Source organism: Prionailurus viverrinus, chromosome A1 (genome assembly GCF_022837055.1).
Source record: "Prionailurus viverrinus isolate Anna chromosome A1, UM_Priviv_1.0, whole genome shotgun sequence".
Taxonomy (NCBI): domain Eukaryota; kingdom Metazoa; phylum Chordata; class Mammalia; order Carnivora; family Felidae; genus Prionailurus; species Prionailurus viverrinus.
In genome coordinates, this window is record NC_062561.1 from 110,320,207 (window position 1) to 110,339,228 (window position 19,022).

The following is a 19,022-nucleotide window of genomic DNA, read 5'->3' on the forward strand; positions in this document are numbered from 1 at the left end:
GTTTGCTTTAAAATACTCTAGGGCCAAAGAAAAGCAGGAGTCAGAAAGAGATGGAGTAAGATTAGCAAAATACTGTATTGGTAAAGCTGAAGTTGAGTGCAAGGTGCACAGGGGTTCATTATATCATCCTCTTTCCTTTAGTCAATATTTGAAAAGTACCAAGCAAAAAAGTAAAAATGAAAGAAGAGGATTTAAAAAAGGAAAAATGAAGCTGGAAAACTGTTATCAGAGAGAAAAAATGTAAAGTAAAGCAGGAGTGATTTAATAAGAATTTTGGCTTTGTAACCTTTCCTGAGCAACACTGACAGTATTTAAAATTTTAAGAAAAAATTGGATTTTAAAAAACACAACTTCAGGGGCGCCTGGGTGGCGCAGTCGGTTAAGCATCCGGCTTCAGCCAGGTCACGATCTCGCGGTCCGTGAGTTCGAGCCCCGCGTCGGGCTCTGGGCTGATGGCTCAGAGCCTGGAGCCTGTTTCCGATTCTGTGACTCCCTCTCTCTCTGCCCCTCCCCCGTTCATGCTCTGTCTCTCTCTGTCCCAAAAATAAATAAACGTTGAAAAAAAAAAAAATTTAAAAAAAAAAAACAAAAAACAAAAAAACACAACTTCATGTTTGATGCTGGGGTTCCTCTTCTACCTTTCTCTTCCCATTATCCCTCTTTAGGGATAGGAATCGTTCATCTTCATCTGATTACCTGTTTATATAATAAATATTTAAATGCACTGTGACAGAAAGACACTTGACTGACTGATGGGAGTGTTGGTCTACAAAGGATCTACCTGAATAGTTGCCACACTTGCCATATTTGCTAATAAAAGCTATGAAAATATTATGGTGTTTATATAGTACTTTTCCCTAGTATTTTATTATTATTTCTTAAATTTAAAATCCAGTATAGTTAACATACACTGTTATATTAATTTCAGGGTACAATATGGTGATTCTTCCTTAGGACCTTTAAATATGTTATAATTCTCAATGTTCTTAGTTTGGGACATAACAAACATAAGGTACAAAGTCTCAAATAACCTAAAACTGAATAATGCTAGAAAATAATTTATTTTATAGTCTCTTTTATCATGTAAGTTTTTCAATAGACCTAAAAATCCAGTATGAATGTGTTTTTTTTTTTTAAGTTTTATTTATTTTTCTTTTAGTAAAATCTACACCCAACACAGGGCTCAAACTCATGACCCTTAAGACCAAGAATCGCATGCTCCTGTGACTGGGCCAGCCAGGAGCTGCCAAATGTGCTTTCTTACATATTAACTATCTCCTGTGTACAAAATGTCTGCATGTAATCCTACGCCTAAGTCAAACTTACTGTCACCCATCCTAACAGCATATATTTTTATTACTTTTATAACTGGCGCTGTCCTTAATGTGCCAAAACAAAGGCCTATTTGTCTTAGACCAAAAACTGTTTTTAGTTTAGTCTGTGTCACCAGTACAGTGAAAGGTATTTTTTCACCAAATTCAGTACATGCAGTATGATTGGTAAGCAATGGTCATTATCATCAACTCTCGATTGCATAATAAACTAAATGCGGATCAGACACTTATTTAACTGGATCATAAAAGCCCTTTTTGACAATTTCAACCTTCAAAGTCTCTCCATTGACCTTCCTACCTTTTTGCTCTTTGGAAAGCTGCTCGGCTTGGTCCCAAATTTCGGTGGCATAGAGGAAGTTGGACGTAACCTGAACATAGCTCGCTGCCATCTGGTGGATCCTCTGTGGAATGGTCACCGAAGAACCACTTGCTGAAGCACTACTGGCCCCAGAAGAATAATTTCCTGAATTGCCTGGCGACAGCTTTGGAGAAACAGGGGAAGGCATCCCAACAGCTTTGCTACACACAGAGAAACAGGAAACTTATTCATATGAATATGGTGAATGTGATGAAACCAATGTTCTACTGGCTCTTCTTCCATGAAAGCTTTTAAAATTTAAAGATTCTTTTAAACTAGAAGAGTTCCCAGAGAAGTACAATTCCTTCTAAGTAAGTACTTAGCTCACTAAAGCCCATGGTGAATCATCCTATCTAGACTCTTTGTTTTAATAAATGTAATAAATAATAAGTCCCACCTTTTGACGGAAAAGAAGGGAGGAGTTCACACACCTTGTTAGTAGCACTTCAAAGACTTAGAAGTTAGATCACCTCACTCCCAGCTCAACACACTTTCCATCTATTCTGGCACGTAATAGGTACTTTTCTAGTTGTTTTATAGAAAGTTGGGTGGAATTTGCAATTTAACACAAGAAAATTGTGGTAGTAGATAGGAACATCTTATTTTGAACTCCATTTCAGGCATTTTCCTAGTTTAAACAAGTTATTCAAAGCTGACAAAGAGGTACAGATTTCTCAATCAACTGCAATTATTTCAAGCTTCCTGTCAATTAAATCTTTCTCAGGAAACACATGTTGAACTCTGACAGGTACATTTCAGCAGTACTAAAATTTGTGGAAATGCCAAAGACCTTTAAAAAAAAAAGGAAAATCAAACAAAAGTTGGGGGGGGGGGAAGCTATTTGTTAAGAATATTTTTATCTTCACTTTTAGCACTAGAAATTTGATTAAGAAAATACACAAGGGCAAAGACAGAAAGTCAGTTAAGATAAAAATAATAACTAAGTAAACTTACACACAAAAAAAGCTTTCATGGCAATTTGTCTCCTTTTGGTGGGGGTGACACAGGAAGGGAGGAAAAGCCACAATAATCCCATCGTGATAAAAACCCAAGTAGGTGTGGAAATTAAACTATGAGAAGGACTGAGGTGCTATTAAAAAAACTAAGATTTCTCCAGGTGAAATATCCCCTTCTCTACTCTTTCTAAGATTATGCTCATTATCATATTTTCAACTTAGTAAAAATAAACAGAAAAATGAAAACTTTAAAAAATACTTTATTAGAAATAGTTGTAATTTTTAAAGAATTGTCATCTTTCCATTTTTGGAAATTAGACCTTACCACCCATTCCACTTTTACAAACAAAAATAAATAACTGTGTCACAAAAAATACTTTATAGAATAAAATTTACCTACCTTCCCAAGCCAGGTGATGGTGCTTGAGAATTATTGTAAGAATTCTGTGGAAAAAATAAAATGTATTTAATTAAAACACACACACACACACACACACACACACACACACACACAACTTCTGAAGTACTACAGATATTCAAAAGCACTGGGCCAGAACTGACCTTAAGAATCTTTACAAATTTAAGAACCTAAAATGTAAGAGCAAGAGAGAGAATGTATGTGTGTGTAAATGTGCAACAGAAAGACAATACTTAGGTGAGAGCTGGGGGTTCTGAAAGACTTAGAGAGAATACTCAGAGAAGAGGGGTAGTCATACTATATGCAAAGGCTGCATGAAAGTGAATGGATGTAACCCACAGTTTCTCTGGAGCAGAGGTTTAGATAAGGAATGAGAAAGAGACCTCGATGACTTTGAGGTCAGGGTAAAAAGCTTGGACCTGACCTTGCAAGCAACAGTAAGCTACTGAAGGGTTCCAACTCAGAACCAGGGCAGGATTTTAAGAAGATTTATGTGGTGCTGGCAGGAAAAAACATAGACAGTTTAGGAAACAAATGTAACAGTGTAAGGAAGGGTGGCAGTAAAACAGAATACCATTTGCAATGTATAAATTAGGTTTCATTATAAAAAGAGGCTACATCCCCTGAACTATTAGTAAGTGCTATTGCATATGGCTACATAGGTTCTACAATCAGATATATGTAGATTTAAAAACTTTTTAAGAAATCTCAAACCTATTTGAAAGTTCACCGACAGTAAGTAGCTCTACCCTTGCTGTGGCAGGCAAGACATGAAGGCACTTTTGGGGTTGGGATAGGAGACTTTACAAATTTTGTGTCCTAGAACATGGACCATCCTCTTTTTCACACTTACCTTCAGGTGCTCTGTCAGTGTCTTTGAGTACTTCAGAGCATTTTCCTTCTTCAGTTTGAACAGCCTCAGGTACAGCAAAGACTGGCATCGCAGGCTGGCCAATGGAAAAGGGCAGCTTATTTACCAGCACAGCAGACTCTGGCTATATCTGCACAGACAACTTTTGTATCGTGCAAGAGCGCAGGACTGGCTAATGTGAACAGACCATGGCATAAGTGTCAACGACACTAACCCTGAAGCAAAACTGGAAGATGCGCTCTTTATGGTACACACCTCAAGGAGGGGAAGAGACTGAGGACTAGTCTCCTGTTTGCTGACATTCAAAAATCAAAACCTCACCCATGAGACACCAACATGTCATTGCAACACATGCATTAAAAAAATCACTGAGGAGCAGAATCTCTAGATCAAATTATAAATATCTCATACTAAACAACAAAAACCAGGGAACTCCACTATGCATAGTACAATTCTGCTGCAATGCAGGTAAGCCTTACTATGGCTGACCAAAGCCCTGCACGGTCACCAATGCCTACCGCTCTAGTCACTTTCACTTCTCACTGGTCTTTTTAGTTCCTTGATAGTTTCCTGTTTCCTTCCACCACACACCTCTTGCACATGTCCCCTCTACCTGAAGATAACGTGTCCCTACACCCTATTCTCTTATATATACTTTTCTTTCCAAGTACTGAATTCATATACTTGTGTGATTATTTAATTTCCGTCTCCTGACACTAGGCACCAGACTCCATGACAAAGAAGACTGTGCCACTTTATCCACACTACATTCCTAGCTATTAAGCCCAGTGCCAGGTAAAGTAAATGCTTTTAACAAACAAATTGGTAATATCTCCCTGGGAGCAAGCCAACAAGCCACATTCTTTATTCTGAGCAAGCTAAACATTTGCTCCCTAAGGAAAGGTATATGATATGTTGAGTAACAAGAGAGGATACCAAAAGAAGCGCCTGGAAAAGGGACGATGTGAGACAAGGAGAGTTCTACTCTACCAAGGATTTGCCAGGAAGGCAATGGATCAGAGACTGACAACAAGTTAAATCTTTCTGTAGGGATTTTGAGTTATTTTCTACTTTACCCATTGAGATTTATGAGTGGGTTACAAAAGGTCGATTCAAGGATAACTTTCCGAAGGGCATAACAGCATAATTTGCTCTGGAACTGCCTGTCATCTAGCAGAGGCTGGAACCCAACACCTACCAAAGTACTGTAAGCCTTTTATCTGCAGCTGTAGCATCAGGTGCCAAGTAATTCTTTAGCTTCATAGTGTACCTGTGAGTTAAAACAACAAACAAATGACACAAAAGTCATTTATCTAATGACTTCCTTGGTCCTCAGAACATTAGAACCCAACTTCAATAAAGGCAAAAATACCCCCTGAAGTATCTAATTCTCTTTATCCAAGAACAATAAAGGATTAAGCATCCTCTTTAGCTTTACTGTATACAGCTACATCAGCCCCTTCCAAGATGAACCAAAGAAATACTATTGCCAATGACGTGGCAGCAAATTTTCCCACTTACTTGATGAGCTCCACTGTCTCTGAATACATAGGGAATGGGGATTTGGATTCCTGAGCATTTTTCTCTAATGCATTCCCACATTCAATGAAAGATACCACAGCATCAAGATAGTATACAGCTTTCTCAAACCTATCAGACTGAAGAAAGGAGAATAAAGGTAATGAGAAATACACTGATGTACTATGAGAGCAAACCACAAATGAAGATTTAAATTAATTTGATTAACTTAAATAAATGTGAGAATGTTTACATACCAATGCATCTGCATTGTGCTTCAGCTTTTTTGCTTCTTGTAAATAATGGTCTGCTGAATAATTTCTGCAATGTAAATTTTTACAGTAAATGAAACAGTAAATATTTTTGTAAGATAATACTTTCCATTTTAGTCTCTAGCATTCCTCAGTTTTCATGTCCCCAAGTAAAGAACATGACCTACTACTAAACATCCAATTCAGGTTTTTCTGACAAATGCTTTTCTTGGGTTAGGAGCATGAATCGTTTCGGCCAACTCATGGCAGATTTTCTACTTAGGGAAACAGAAATCAAGCTCCCTAGTATTAGATACTAATTTACCCAAGTTGTTTGAAAGATTCAGAATGAACAGATGCCTTTCGAATCAAAATCTAAATGTTCTGTGGATTACAACACAAGTATGAATTCTTCTGGTCACTGATAGGATTTTAAACAAGTTTCTTACACGCTGACTGGAATGATTTCTCCAAAGCATAAGAAACATTTATCTCACCTGTCGTCAAAGGCAAGCTTCGTTCTCCGAGGCTTAGAGGCATCAGGAGTTGGTGTAGAGGAAGGACAGTTAGAAGAGCTATTTGGAGCCTTTTCCTAACCAAAAAAAATATATAATGTTGAAAAAATACGTATGTTGAAAATTCTGAGGTGATTAAAGTTAAACTGGAAGTATTTCTTGAGCCACTAGTAAAAAGTACAAAAAATTCCACTGCTGTCAGTAATTAATTTCTTTGTTATAATCATTTACAATTTCACAATGTAAAAGTCCTTTTTAACAGAATGGGTCCACTTTATATAAACAAAAACATTCATTCTAATAGCAAAGTCTACTATTATCAGGCAATGACTGAACTAGACACTTGTTGAAACATAAGGAAGACACAAACCTACTATCAAAATAGTAGTAGTGCTTAAGACAAAATTTACTGATAATTACTGGTCACTGAAAACAGCGATAATATATCATCTAACATTTACTATGTGCTTACTACTTACCAGGCACTAAGTACTTAGGCCAGTCATTAAGATTTCAACAACCTTATGGAATGTGTATTGCTACTGGGACAGAATAAAAAGCAGTGTCAAGGAGGGTAACTCACCCAAGTTCAAACAGCTTTTAAGTGGCATTCCCGGAATCCAGATCTGTCACATTTTATTTTATTTATTTTTCAGAGTCTTTTTTTATGTTTATTTTAGTTATATTTTGAGAGAGAGGGAGAGGGAGAGACAGAGTGGTGTGCGTGAGCAGGGGAGGGGCAGAGAGAGGGGGAGACAGAGAATCCCAAGCAGGATCTCTGTACTGTCAGTGCAGAGCCCACGCAGGGCTCGAACTCATGACCCTGAGATCATGAACTGAGCCGAAATCAAGAGTAAGATGCTTAAATGACTGAGCCACCAGGCGCCCCTGAAGCAGTCCCATTTTACAAGTCTAGGCTTCTTAACTTTATTCTACCCTCTATCAATATAGCCCTTTATGCGGGGCCTTTGATCCTGTCTTCCCAACTACTTCCCTATACACATTTTTCCATAATAAAACATAATAAGTTAATAAGTAGATAGATAAGTAGATAAATAAATAGAATTTATCCTACAAATGGATGAATGTTCCAACATTAGTAAACCCAATTAATATATAATTTTACCGCTTGTGCTTAAAAATCTACTGAAAATGAACCATGTAACCTAACCATTTCTTTTTTCTTAAATGATAATAGCTTTTGAGTTCTACCCAATACAGCATGCACCTCAAAGAATTAAAATAATCATTATGGTGATGATGATATATGATTATGTATCTCAACTCAAAAAAAACCTGGCAGAACTAGAAGAAATAAACAAATCTTATAAGTTTGTGGAAAAAGGAACAAGAGGACAAAATGACCAAAATATCAACATAAAGAAGTTCTGAAAACAGGATTAATCAATGTGAATTACATAGATTCCTTGTCCACAATATATGCAGAATAGACATTCTTTTCTAGTAAATACAGAACAGTACAAAAATCTACCATATACTATACTCTCATAAAGCAAATCTTTTTTTTTTAATGTTTACATTTTTGAAAGAGAGCAAGTGCACGAGTAGGACAGGGGCAGAGAGAGAGGGAGAAAGATCTGAAGCAGGCTCCACCCTAACAGCAGAGAGCCTGAAACAGGGCTCAAACTCACGAACTTTGAGATCATGAATTAAGCTGAAGTCAGACGTTTAGCCAACTGAGCTCCCGGGCATCCCTCTCATAAAGCAGATCTTAACAAATTTCAAAAGACTGCTACCATGCAGACAATTTTCCAGCCCCAATGCAATTAATGTAGCAACACTAACCAGATGATAACCAGCAAATCTCCATATGTTTGGACATTGATTAATCCACTTTTAAAGAACTCTAGTGTCAAAGATGAAATCACACTGGAAATTAGAAAAAATTTTAAACTGAGTTATAAAATCATTCCATATCTTCTAGGATGCACATATACAGTAGTTAAAGGAAAATATATAGCTTAACTGCTTATGTCAGAGAAAGAAAAAAGACTTAAACTTAATTTAAAAATTAATGAGCTAAGTTTCCATCTTTAAAAGTCAGTGAACAGAGGGGCACCTGAGTGGCTCAGTTGGTTAAGCGTCTGATTTTGGCTCAGGTCATGATCTCACAGTCCGTGAGTTCAAGCCCCATGTCAGGCTCTGTGCTGACAGCTCAGAGCCTGGAGCCTGCTTCAGATTCTGTGTCTCCCTCTCTCTCTGCCCCTCCCCCACACATACTCTGTCTGTGTGTCTCTCTCTCTCAAAAATAAATATTAAAAAAAAAAAAAGTAAACAGAGGGAGCCTGGGTAGCTCAGTCAATAAAGCATCTAACTCTTGGTTTCGGCTCAGGTCTTGATCTCACGGTTCATGAGTTCGAGCCCAGCATTGGGCTCCGAGCTGACAGGGGGAGGAGGGCCTGCTTGGGATTCTCTCTTTCCCTCTCTCTCTGCTCCTCTGCTTGTGCTCTCTCTCTCAAAATAAATAAACTCAAAAAAAAAAAAAAAAACCCTCAGTAAACAGAACAGCAAAACAAAAAGAAAGGAAATCATAGACTAAAAATTAACAAAATAGAAATAAAAAGTAAACCACAGAGAATCAACAAAAACAAAGGCTCTTTTTTGAAAAGACAAGTAAAACTAATAAGCCTCTGATGACACTAATCAAGGGGGAAAAAAAAAAGAAATGGCATAGAGAACTAATATCAAGAACAAAAGAGAAATACAAGAGATGTTACAAATACCAAAAGCATAAGAGGTTGTAATCAACAACTTTATGCCAACATATTTCAAATATTTGATAACAGGAGCAAATATGTAGAAACACAAAAATTATATGTAATTTTGTTTTTCCATATTATCTATTCTTAAAGTGATAACAAGAAAAAGTACATTTTCTAACTAAATTACAGATTCTTTTCATTAAAAAAATTTTTTTTAATGTTTATTTATTTTTGAGATTGAAAGAGAGCACAGACAGAGGAAGGGCATAGAGAGAGGGAGACACAGAATCCAAAGCAGGCTCCAGGCTATGAGTTGTCAGCACAGAGCCCGATGCGGGGCTTGAACCCACGAACCATGAGATCATCACCTGAGCTGAAGTCAGAAGCTTAACCGAGTGAGTCCTCCAGATGTGCCTATAGAGTGTTCTTTAATAAACCCATATATAATTGCCTAAATTGGAAATTGCCAAGACTAACATTAACGATTTTAATAACTGTTAAAAATGCCCTAAGGTGTTGGAATCAAAGTGGTCAGGGCCTATATTTTATATTTTGTTACCAACAACAGAATACCAAATAACTACACTTGATCCAACAAATATTTCCTGATTACCCAGTAAGTTAAACAATGGAGAAAACACAAAATAAGATACAAATCCCTGCTTTCAAGGACCTGACAAACCAACAAAGAAGACATAAGAATTTTTACCTATGAGATCACAAAAGCCATATGAGTGGGTGAGCTCACTTAAAGAGTAATTTAAAAAGAGAGAGGTAAGAGGTTTCAAGAAATAAGCATACAGACCTCAAATCCTACAGCTAAAGGATGGAAAATAGAAAAAGAGCCAGTCAGCAAGTTGACAGAGAAGTGGGACGGTGAAGGAGGTCAAGAGGACAGTCAGGTCCCTTAAGGACACTAGGACTTATACTCTAAACCATTACAGAAGGGTGTCCAACTGCAGAAAAAGCCTTCTGTATATCTCAATTTCAGATGTTGTTCACAATTAAAATTACCTCAATTTCAAAGACTTAACTACTACATTTAATAAGCACGAGTAACTACTTTTAATGCAATTTTTTCAACTCTCAAACCTTTGCCTACTCAAGTCACAAACAACAATCCAGTGAACTATATTCTTAAAAATCTACGTATTTGGGGGCACCTGGGTGGCTTAGTCGGTTGAGCATCCTACTTCAGCTCAGGTCATGATCTCGCAGTTCGTGAGTTTGAGCCCTGCATCGGGCTCTGTGCTGATAGCTCAGAGCCTGGAGTCTGCTTTGGATTCTGTGTCTTCCACTCTCTCTGCCCCTCCCCTGCTCACACTCTGTTTCTCTCTCTCTCAAGAATAAATAAACATTAAGAAAAAAAATCAAGGTATTTTCTTAATTTTGTCAGAGTTTGCTCCCAATCAAAACAGTTCAGAAAGTAATGCAAATAACCTTGTAAAAAAACTGAGGGTAAGATTCTAATAAGGTATAGCCTTGAGAAAGCTTCTATGATCCAATTCTCCATCCATAAACATTAAGAATATTCCCCTATTGGGCACCTGGGTGGCTCAGTCGGTTAAGCATCTGACTCTGCTCAGGTCAAGATCTCATGGTTCGTGGGTCTGGGCCCCCACTGTCAGTGCAGAGCCTCTTTGGGATTCTCTCTTTGCACCTCCCTCACTTGCACTTACTCTCTCTCAAAATAAACTTAAAAAAAAAAAAAAAAAAAGCACTATGTTATGATCATGCTCTAGGAATAGTTCCAATGCTAATTTACCTGAAGAATTTCCTTCATGAATCAAAGCCAAATTAGTTGCCTTATCACTTTATGTAATATAACTTGCTTGTAAAATCTAATTCTAAAAAATCCAAAGCCAATTCCAAACTATACACAATCGATCATAGCTAATGGAGTGATTTATAATTGGATCATAATCAGCTACTTTCTTCCAAAACCAACTTTTCCAATTAAGCGTTTGTCTTAATTAATATGCATGTTGGCAGGTGACTTATTGCTTTCATGGTCTGAGATCACTGCATACGTTCATTATCAAGATTATGACATTTTGAGATGAAAACACATAGGCCTATAAGTTTAAGGAGAGATTTACAAGATTTTCAAAGTACAATGTCACCTTGGAGAATTCCTATGGCAATGGGATTGGTTTTCAAAAGGCTCAGGCCTCTAGTGGCTTACCTTGACCTCCTTAGAGCTACTGGAAGTCTTCCCTTCAGTCTTCTTCTGCTTTGATGTGGAGGAACTGTTTTTGCTGCTGCCACTATTCTCCTTGTTGCTGTTATTACTTGACTTTAAAGAAGATGACTGACTAATAGTCCTCTTCCGAGAGCCATGCTCTGTTTTTGGATCTTTTGAAGGAACGGGTCCAGCAGGAGAAGGCAACAAATCCTTTTCTTTTGCAGCATTTTGCTTAGTTGACCTGCCAAACCAAACAAATGCCCTTATTTCTCCACAGTCATGTAGCTATGATGGATTTTTTTCTATTTCTCTCTGTCTGCTTTCAAGACAAATTTATTTTTCCCTGAGTTAATTAAAACACATGATTTCTATAAAACAAAATAAAAGTGTACATTTCATGAGGACAGGCCATCTCATGTGTTTTCCACCCTCTGGTTGTACACCCAGACCTTAAATCTTGGCCTGCCACACAGCAAGTATTCAATAAATACTGATTACATAAATGAGAAGATGAACGATGAAGATATTAATAAGTTCCTAAGTTAGAAATTGGTCTCTTGCAAGTTACAGTTAAGCTTGTCATTTAGCCAGAAAGTGGTTAACACTTTAGTTTAATTCTTAGCCTATATTCAACCCTACTCCACTAAAGAAAGAAGAACAGACTGAATCTTAAAAACTTTCTGACCCAATTAGCTAAAAATAAAATCTCCCACTAGCTGGTATATGTATACATATGCATGGATAGGACATAAAAGGAACATTCTAAGAGCACATCAGGAAGTACACAACAGCAAATGACATACACATATTAACACACATGTAACATGTTTGGGGGACATACTCTCTGTTGCTGGATGGCTTGTGACCTGCTGAATTCTTGTCCTCTGTTTTGGGTTTCTTGCTGTCATTGGCTCGGTTATCATCTTCATTCTGGATGAAAAATAGGAAAAAAGCAACTACTACATTTGATTTTTATTCACCTAATTTCAGTTCCCAGCACAAGTCACCCTCAAATAGTTCATCCCTGGTAAGTTTCAAAAAGAAAAGAAATAAGAAGTGAAAAAATTCATGTAAGCCATGCTAAATAAACTGAGTTTCAAGGTGGAGAAGTCTCCTATTTACATAAACAGAGCCCAAATACTGAAATACATTTCCTATAGAGTCTTGAGATGACATCTTTTTATCCTAATGATTTTGCAGGAAGAATGAAATTATAATTGAGATATAACTCACATACAATAAAATCCACTCTTTAAAAGTACACAATTCAATGACTTTTAGTATATTCACAGAAGTGTACAATCTTACCACAAATAATTCTAGAACATTTTTAACATCTCAAAGACCCCTCTACCCTATAGCAGGCATTCCCCCCATTCCCTTCACTCCCAGACTCTAATAATCGCTGATCTATGTATTTCATCTCTATAGATTTGCCTATTCTAGACATTTTATATAAATGGAATCATATATGTGGTCTTTTGTGTCTGCCTCCTGTCACTTAGTATATTTTTAAAGTTCATCCATGCTTTAGCATGTATCAGCACTTCATTTGTTTTCATACCTGAATATACTCCATTGTATGCATATACCACATTTTATCTACCCATTCATCACTTAATGGCCATTTGAGTTGTCTCCACTTCTTGGCTAATACAAACAATACTCCTGTGAACATTCAAGTATAAATTTGGGGGTAGACATGTTTTCTTTTCTCTTGGGTATATACTTAAGTGGAATGGATTGGAATTTTTGGGTCATAAAGTAACACTGGGGTGCCTGGGTGGCTCAGCCGATTAAGTATCCGACTTCGGCTTGGGTCATGATCTCACATTTCGTGAGTTCAAGCCCCGCGTCGGGCTCTGTACTGACAGTTCAGAGCCTGGAGTCTGCTTCAGATTCTGTATCTCTCTCTCTCTCTCTCTCTCTCTCTCCCCTCTCCTATTCTGCTTGCACTCTGTCTCTCTCTCTCAAAAATAAATAAACATTAAAAAATTAAAATTAAAAAAAATTAAGTAACACTACCTTTAACTTTTTGAGGAACTGCTGAAACTGTGTTCCAAAGTGGCTACACATCATTTTATATTCCCACCAGCACCATGTAAAATTCTAACTCTTCCACATCTCTGCCAATACTTGCTACTATCCATATTTTTTATTATAGCCAAACCTGATGATTTTGAAAGACTCTTTTTGCTAAAACTAAAGCTATTAGCCTATCTATAATTACCAAAGCTACTTTCCTGAGTGATTGTAAATTTTCTTACTGCTTCAAGTATCAGGGCCCAAGATTGCAAACATTCTACTCTAACAAAGAAATCTGTTCCCTTACACAAAAGATTGAAAGTGGACACATAAAAACACGAGGGGGCGCCTGGGTGGTTCAGTTGGTTAAGTGTCCAACTTTGCCTTGGGTCATGATCTCTTGTTTATGAGTTTGAGCCCCAACGTGTGGCTCTCTGTTGTCAGTGTGGAGCCTGCTTCGTATCCTCTGTCTCTCTCTCTCTCTGCCCCTCCTCCCCTGCTCGCACACATGCTATCTCTCAAAAATAAATGAACATTAAAAACAAGACAAAACCAGGGGCATCTGGGTGGGTCAGTCGGTTGAGCGGTCAGCTTCAGCCCAGATCATGATCTCACAGCCTAGGAGTTCAAGCCCCGCATGGGGCTCTGTGTTGACAGCTCAAGAGCCTGGAGCCTGCTTCGCATTCTGTGTCTCCCTCTCTCTGCCCCTGCCATGCTTGCACTGTGTCTCTCTCTGTCAAAAATAAATAAACATTAAAAACAAAACAAAACAGGAGCGCCTGGGTGGCTCAGTCGGTTGAGCGGCCGACTTCCGCTCGGGTCATGATCTCGCAGTCCGTGAGTTCGAGCCCCATGTCGGGCTCCGTGCTGACAGCTCAGAGCCTGGAGCCTGTTTCAGATTCTGTGTCTCCCTCTCTGATCCTCCCCTGTTCATGCTCTGTCTCTCTCTGTCTCAAAAATAAATAAACGTTAAAAACAAAAATTAAAAAAAAACAAAACAAAAAAACATGAGAAAAATAATCTAAATCCATCATTACTCTTAGCTGGGACTCCTCTCAGTACCATCTGATTTATCTTCAGAAACTACCCCTGACAATTTTACCAAAGTCAGGACACTCAAAAAACCATTACTAAGTTTCCTAACTTGATTCTGATTTTATAAAATCAAAATCTGACTTACAGGTATCGATATAAAAAAACTTGGGGGGCTCCCAGGTGGCTCAGTCAGCATCTGACTTCTGACTTCAGCTCAGGTTATGATCTCAGGGTCATGAGATTGAGCCTCGTGTCGGGCTATGTGCTGAGCATGAAGCCTGCTTAAGATGCTCTCCCCCTCTCTCTGCCCCTCCCCTGCTCTCTTAAAAAAAAAAACAACCAAAAAACCAAAACTTGGGAGGAATATAACATGCCAATGAGATGTGGGGAAGGGGAGGAGTATGGAGAATTTCTTTTAGAAGAAGGGGATTTTGTTGTAAGTTATATATTGTAGAATTTTAAACAAGAGTAAAAAGGACATTACATATTCTATCTCTGTATTATATCAAATCTCATAACATGTAATACTTTTTAAGCATAAAAGGACCATTTTTTAGTTCCATAAGAAGCACCTTAGTCTTCTAAAGAGCAGAGTCCATCATTTATTTATAAGCTCTTATTTCATGTAATTCTATGAATTAAATCCCAAGTCCAGCAATCTGAGGTTGCAGCTCTACAGGGGCAGCAGCCCTAAACTTACTGGTCTAAAAAGCTTCCCTATACTACAATAATGGAAACTCATTAGCTATAGCACTGAAAATAGTAAGCTTAATTTTTCTAGAAATTCATATTTTTATAAATCATATATTTTTGAAGATTAAAAAAAAGGGTATTATTCTAGTTTGTCCAAATATGTATCATCATCTGCACTTCTGTACTGTGGTTTTAAGAAAAAAAAACAGAGGAAAAACCTCCAGTTCACTCATTTTAAAAAATGCTTTATTCTTTCTATCCTCTGATGTGAGATTGCCACGGTCAACTGGGATTGGGGTTTTGCTCTGAGTCTACCTGGTAGACTGGGTGGCTCTACCTGAGCCTGGGTGGCTCAGTCAGTTGAGCGTCTGACTTTGGCTCAGGTCATGATCTCACTGTTTGTGGGCTCCAGCCCCGTGTGGGGCTCTGTGCTGACAGCTGAGAGCCTGGAACCTACTTCCAATACTGTGTCTCCCTCTCTCTCTGTCCCTCCCTCCCTCTCTCTCTCAAAAATAAATAAACATTCAAAAGAAATTTTTTTAATATAAATCATTAAGATTTTCTTTCCTCTAAAAATGTCTCACTAGACCTGAAAGATCAAGCTGGTTTTTTCCCCAAAGAATCTGTCTATACTCATAAGTTGTTCAGCTCTTTTCATTACATGTCATTATCCTCAAATCAAAGACATCTGTGAGTTTTCACATTTCCTCAGTTTAAAAAGGCTGACATTATATACTCAGCATCATCTCTAAATCCAAATTATCACAAAAGACTTTAAGGACAAGAGTTGGCCATGTGCCAGCAGATGTGCTTAGTTTTAAACCTGCAGACATGGGTGGTCAAAAAGGAAAAAAAAAGCTGGGGCACAGGTATGTACAAAGGATTGGTGAAATTCTTAAGAATTTGTCCAAAACTGGGGCGCCTGGGTGGCGTGGTCGGTTAAGCACCCGACTTCAGCCAGGTCACGATCTCGCGGTCCGGGAGTTCAAGCCCTGCGTCAGGCTCTGGGCTGATAGCTCAGAGCCTGGAGCCTGTTTCCGATTCTATGTCTCCCTCTCTCTCTGCCCCTCCCCCGTTCATGCTCTGTCTCTCTCTGTCCCCCCCCCCCCAAAAAAAAAAAAAAAAAGAATTTGTCCAAAATTGATGAGCCCATTTTTTATCTGGAATTAGTAATTTAAAGAGTGTGACTTGGTCTGGGTCTAAGATAGAAGAGAGTGTTACAGAATGTGACAGCTTGGGGGCACCTGGGTGGCTCAGTTGGTTAAGCGTCCAACTTCTGCTCAAGTCATGATCTCGTGGTTTGGGAGTTTGGGCTCTGCTTCGGGCTCTGTGTGGACAGCTCAGAGCCGGGAGCCTGCTTCAGATTCTGTGTCTCCCTCTCTCTCTACCCCTCCCCTGCTCTCTTTCTCTCTCAAATATACATAAACATTTAAAAAAAATGTTTTTTTAAAGAGAACGTGACAACCTGGAAAATATATATCCCAACTAAAGACATTTAAAATGAAAATTTTAACAATGTTGTGAAGGCCTGTTTGCAACCCCTGCTTCACTCTCATCTATACGCTGGCCAGTACATACTCTGAACAGAAGCACTGGCTCATTTCTTACTTGATCAGAAACTATCCTGCTTCATTAAAGGAGCCAGGCAGAGGCACAGTGGTCCTGAAGGACTGTTCTGTCTGTAGCTTCACTTGGGTCTTGGGCTTCCCCTCTATTTTCTCTCACAGCTATAACTCAACTAGGTATTTTCTGGCTTACCGAGATTTCCACTGCATTTCAGGGTCTGATGTTTAAAAACAAAACAACAACAAAAACCCTTTACAAACCTTATGTTTCCTCTTGCCTTTGTTGGAAACTTTTTCTGAGGCTTGTTTCTGAGCCTCTCTTGTGTGCTTTTCTGGCACATTTTTCTTTTCCCCCTTGGGTGGCTCTGTTTCTTTGTAAGGCTTTCCTGGTATTCTGGTCAAGAGATTCAGGTCAATCTTCACAATAAGTGGATACCTGTCATCAGGCTCACTGAGGGGTGAAAGAAGTTCCTTCTCTTCCATAGGAGAGAACATTCGTTGCCGAAAAAAGCTATCTTCTTCCTCCACTGAGGAGGGTTTCACGGGAGTCCTGTTACTCTCAGGGTACTTAGGAGTTTGTGAGGAAGGAGGAAGGCTCTCGCTTTCATCCGAATCTGAGGATGAGGTATCTGTTTCTATGATTTCCCTTGATTTCTGGGAAGATTTACTCGTTGACTTGTATTTCTTTTTTTCTGCAGAAGGTCGAGGGGAAGATTTGGACTCCTTTTTTATATTGGGTTTCCTTGAGCCTTTGGTGGCTGCTTTGTGTCTGCTGGAAGGCATGCTGGTAGCCATGTCTACAGGGGTTTCACTTTCTATCTTCAGGCCTCCCCGGGGCTCTTCAGCAGCTGCCTTCTCAGCCTTTTTGGGTTGTTTTTTGCCTACAGTTCTCCTCTGTGTTGTACTGTCACTCTGTGCAGGGGACTTCTGCCTCCCGCGCCCACTTTCTGATCCCTTTTGGACAGTCTTGGAGTCTCGTCCAGGAGTAGCAGAACTTGTTTCTTTAGGCCCCCCTGGATCAGTGTAGCTATTCCCGGTGCCCTGTTCTCGGCCTTCCTTTTTATAGCCTTGAGATGAGGGGATGTTACTGTCCACAGAAGAAGCTGGTGACACTTTATGTGGGTTCACTTTATTCAACCAATTATCAAGTTGCCATTTGTTTGTTGGTGGTGGTTCAGGCTGAAAAACAGAAACAAAAATACAATGTCTAAGAGCACAGAGCCATCTGTTTTTCATACTTTTGATTGAACTAAAGCAAAGGGCTGAATATTGACTATCAGAGCTCTCATCACTTGAATGAGGAGATAAGCTTAATGTTACAAATGGCCTTTAAACATTAAAGATTCCTGTCAGGAATCCAACTTCAAAGATAAAATTCCTAATCTAGACCAAACATTTATTCAAGTAACAAGGACACTGAAGTATCGAAGGTTCCTCCAAGATACACAGTTCAATTTCTTAACCTTCTTTCCTTCACTTTTTATATCTCTTTTTTTTTTTTTTTTGAAAGACAGAGGGCACAAGTGAGCAAGGGGCTGAGAGACAGGGGGCGGGGGGGGGGGGGGGGGAGGGAGAGGTTGGGCTCACTCGAAGTAGGGCTGGAGCTCACCTGATACAGGACTTGAACTGAGAAACCCTGAGATCATAATGTGACCTAAAGTCAAATCCTTAATGACTGAGCCACCCAGTGGCCAAATCTAGCCACCTAGATTTGAATCAAGTCTTAAATGGCCATCAACAGAGGCCATGAGAGACCCATGGAAGGTGGTACCCCTGTCTCCCTCTCACCTCAGGAGATGCACTCTGGGATGGCTCGTTTGCCTCACTGTCACTGGAACTACTTTCACTCTCAGAGTCAGATCCAGAGCTGCTTTCAGATCCACTGTGGCTGCTAGAATCATCCCTGGAGTTATCTGCTCCTTCACTATTATGGTGTGAAGGTTCAGAGTTACTAAAAGAAAGAAAACATATAAATGAGAAAGTTAGGGTTTTTTTCCACAATGACAACAGGAAAACATCCAAATCTGAAAACCAACTTTATAAAATGTTTACTGTTATACTGTTACAATTCTATGAATCCAGAACTTTATTTATAAATGAAATAAATACTTCATAAAAAGTTTCTAATATGCTGCTCAGCCACTGGTACTTACCTTTTAGAAACGGTTTTCTTGAGGTATGATTTACATACCACAGAATTCATTCATGTTAAGTTTACAATCTGATGATATTTAGTTAATTTATACGATTGTACAATCACCACCACAGTAATATTTACTGTGTAAGGTCAATTTTTTTTTAATGTTTATTTATTTTTGAGAGAGACAGAGAGGGAGAGCATGAGCAGGGAAGGGTCAGAGAGAGAGGGAGACAGAATCTGAAGCAGGCTCCAGGCTCTGAGCTGTCAGCACAGAGCTGGACACGGGGTTCCAACTCATGAACTGTGAGCCGAGCTCATGACCTGAGCCAAAGTCAGTCGCTTACCTGGCTGAGCCACCCAGGTGCCGATGTAAGGTCAATTATTATAACACTACAATTCTATCAGGTAATTCCCACCTCTACAAATAAAACAAAA

At 38.8% G+C, this 19,022-nt stretch overlaps 1 protein-coding gene across 5 annotated transcripts in view; it reads right to left on the bottom strand.

Annotated features, from left to right (window-relative positions):
- The window catches only part of AFF4 (ALF transcription elongation factor 4), a 96,687-nt gene that overhangs the window by 7,802 nt on the left and 69,863 nt on the right, over nucleotides 1–19,022 (bottom strand). For all 5 annotated transcript variants that reach the window (XM_047834457.1, XM_047834536.1, XM_047834670.1 and 2 more), the window contains 11 exons: nucleotides 18,236–18,398; nucleotides 16,709–17,626; nucleotides 11,971–12,059; nucleotides 11,130–11,370; nucleotides 6,204–6,298; nucleotides 5,713–5,776; nucleotides 5,459–5,595; nucleotides 5,136–5,207; nucleotides 3,920–4,013; nucleotides 3,049–3,092; nucleotides 1,633–1,853 (listed from right to left, as the gene is read on the bottom strand). In XM_047834457.1, coding sequence (XP_047690413.1) covers nucleotides 1,633–1,853; nucleotides 3,049–3,092; nucleotides 3,920–4,013; nucleotides 5,136–5,207; nucleotides 5,459–5,595; nucleotides 5,713–5,776; nucleotides 6,204–6,298; nucleotides 11,130–11,370; nucleotides 11,971–12,059; nucleotides 16,709–17,626; nucleotides 18,236–18,398 — 2,138 coding nt within the window. The remainder of the gene's footprint in view (nucleotides 1–1,632; nucleotides 1,854–3,048; nucleotides 3,093–3,919; nucleotides 4,014–5,135; nucleotides 5,208–5,458; nucleotides 5,596–5,712; nucleotides 5,777–6,203; nucleotides 6,299–11,129; nucleotides 11,371–11,970; nucleotides 12,060–16,708; nucleotides 17,627–18,235; nucleotides 18,399–19,022) is intronic.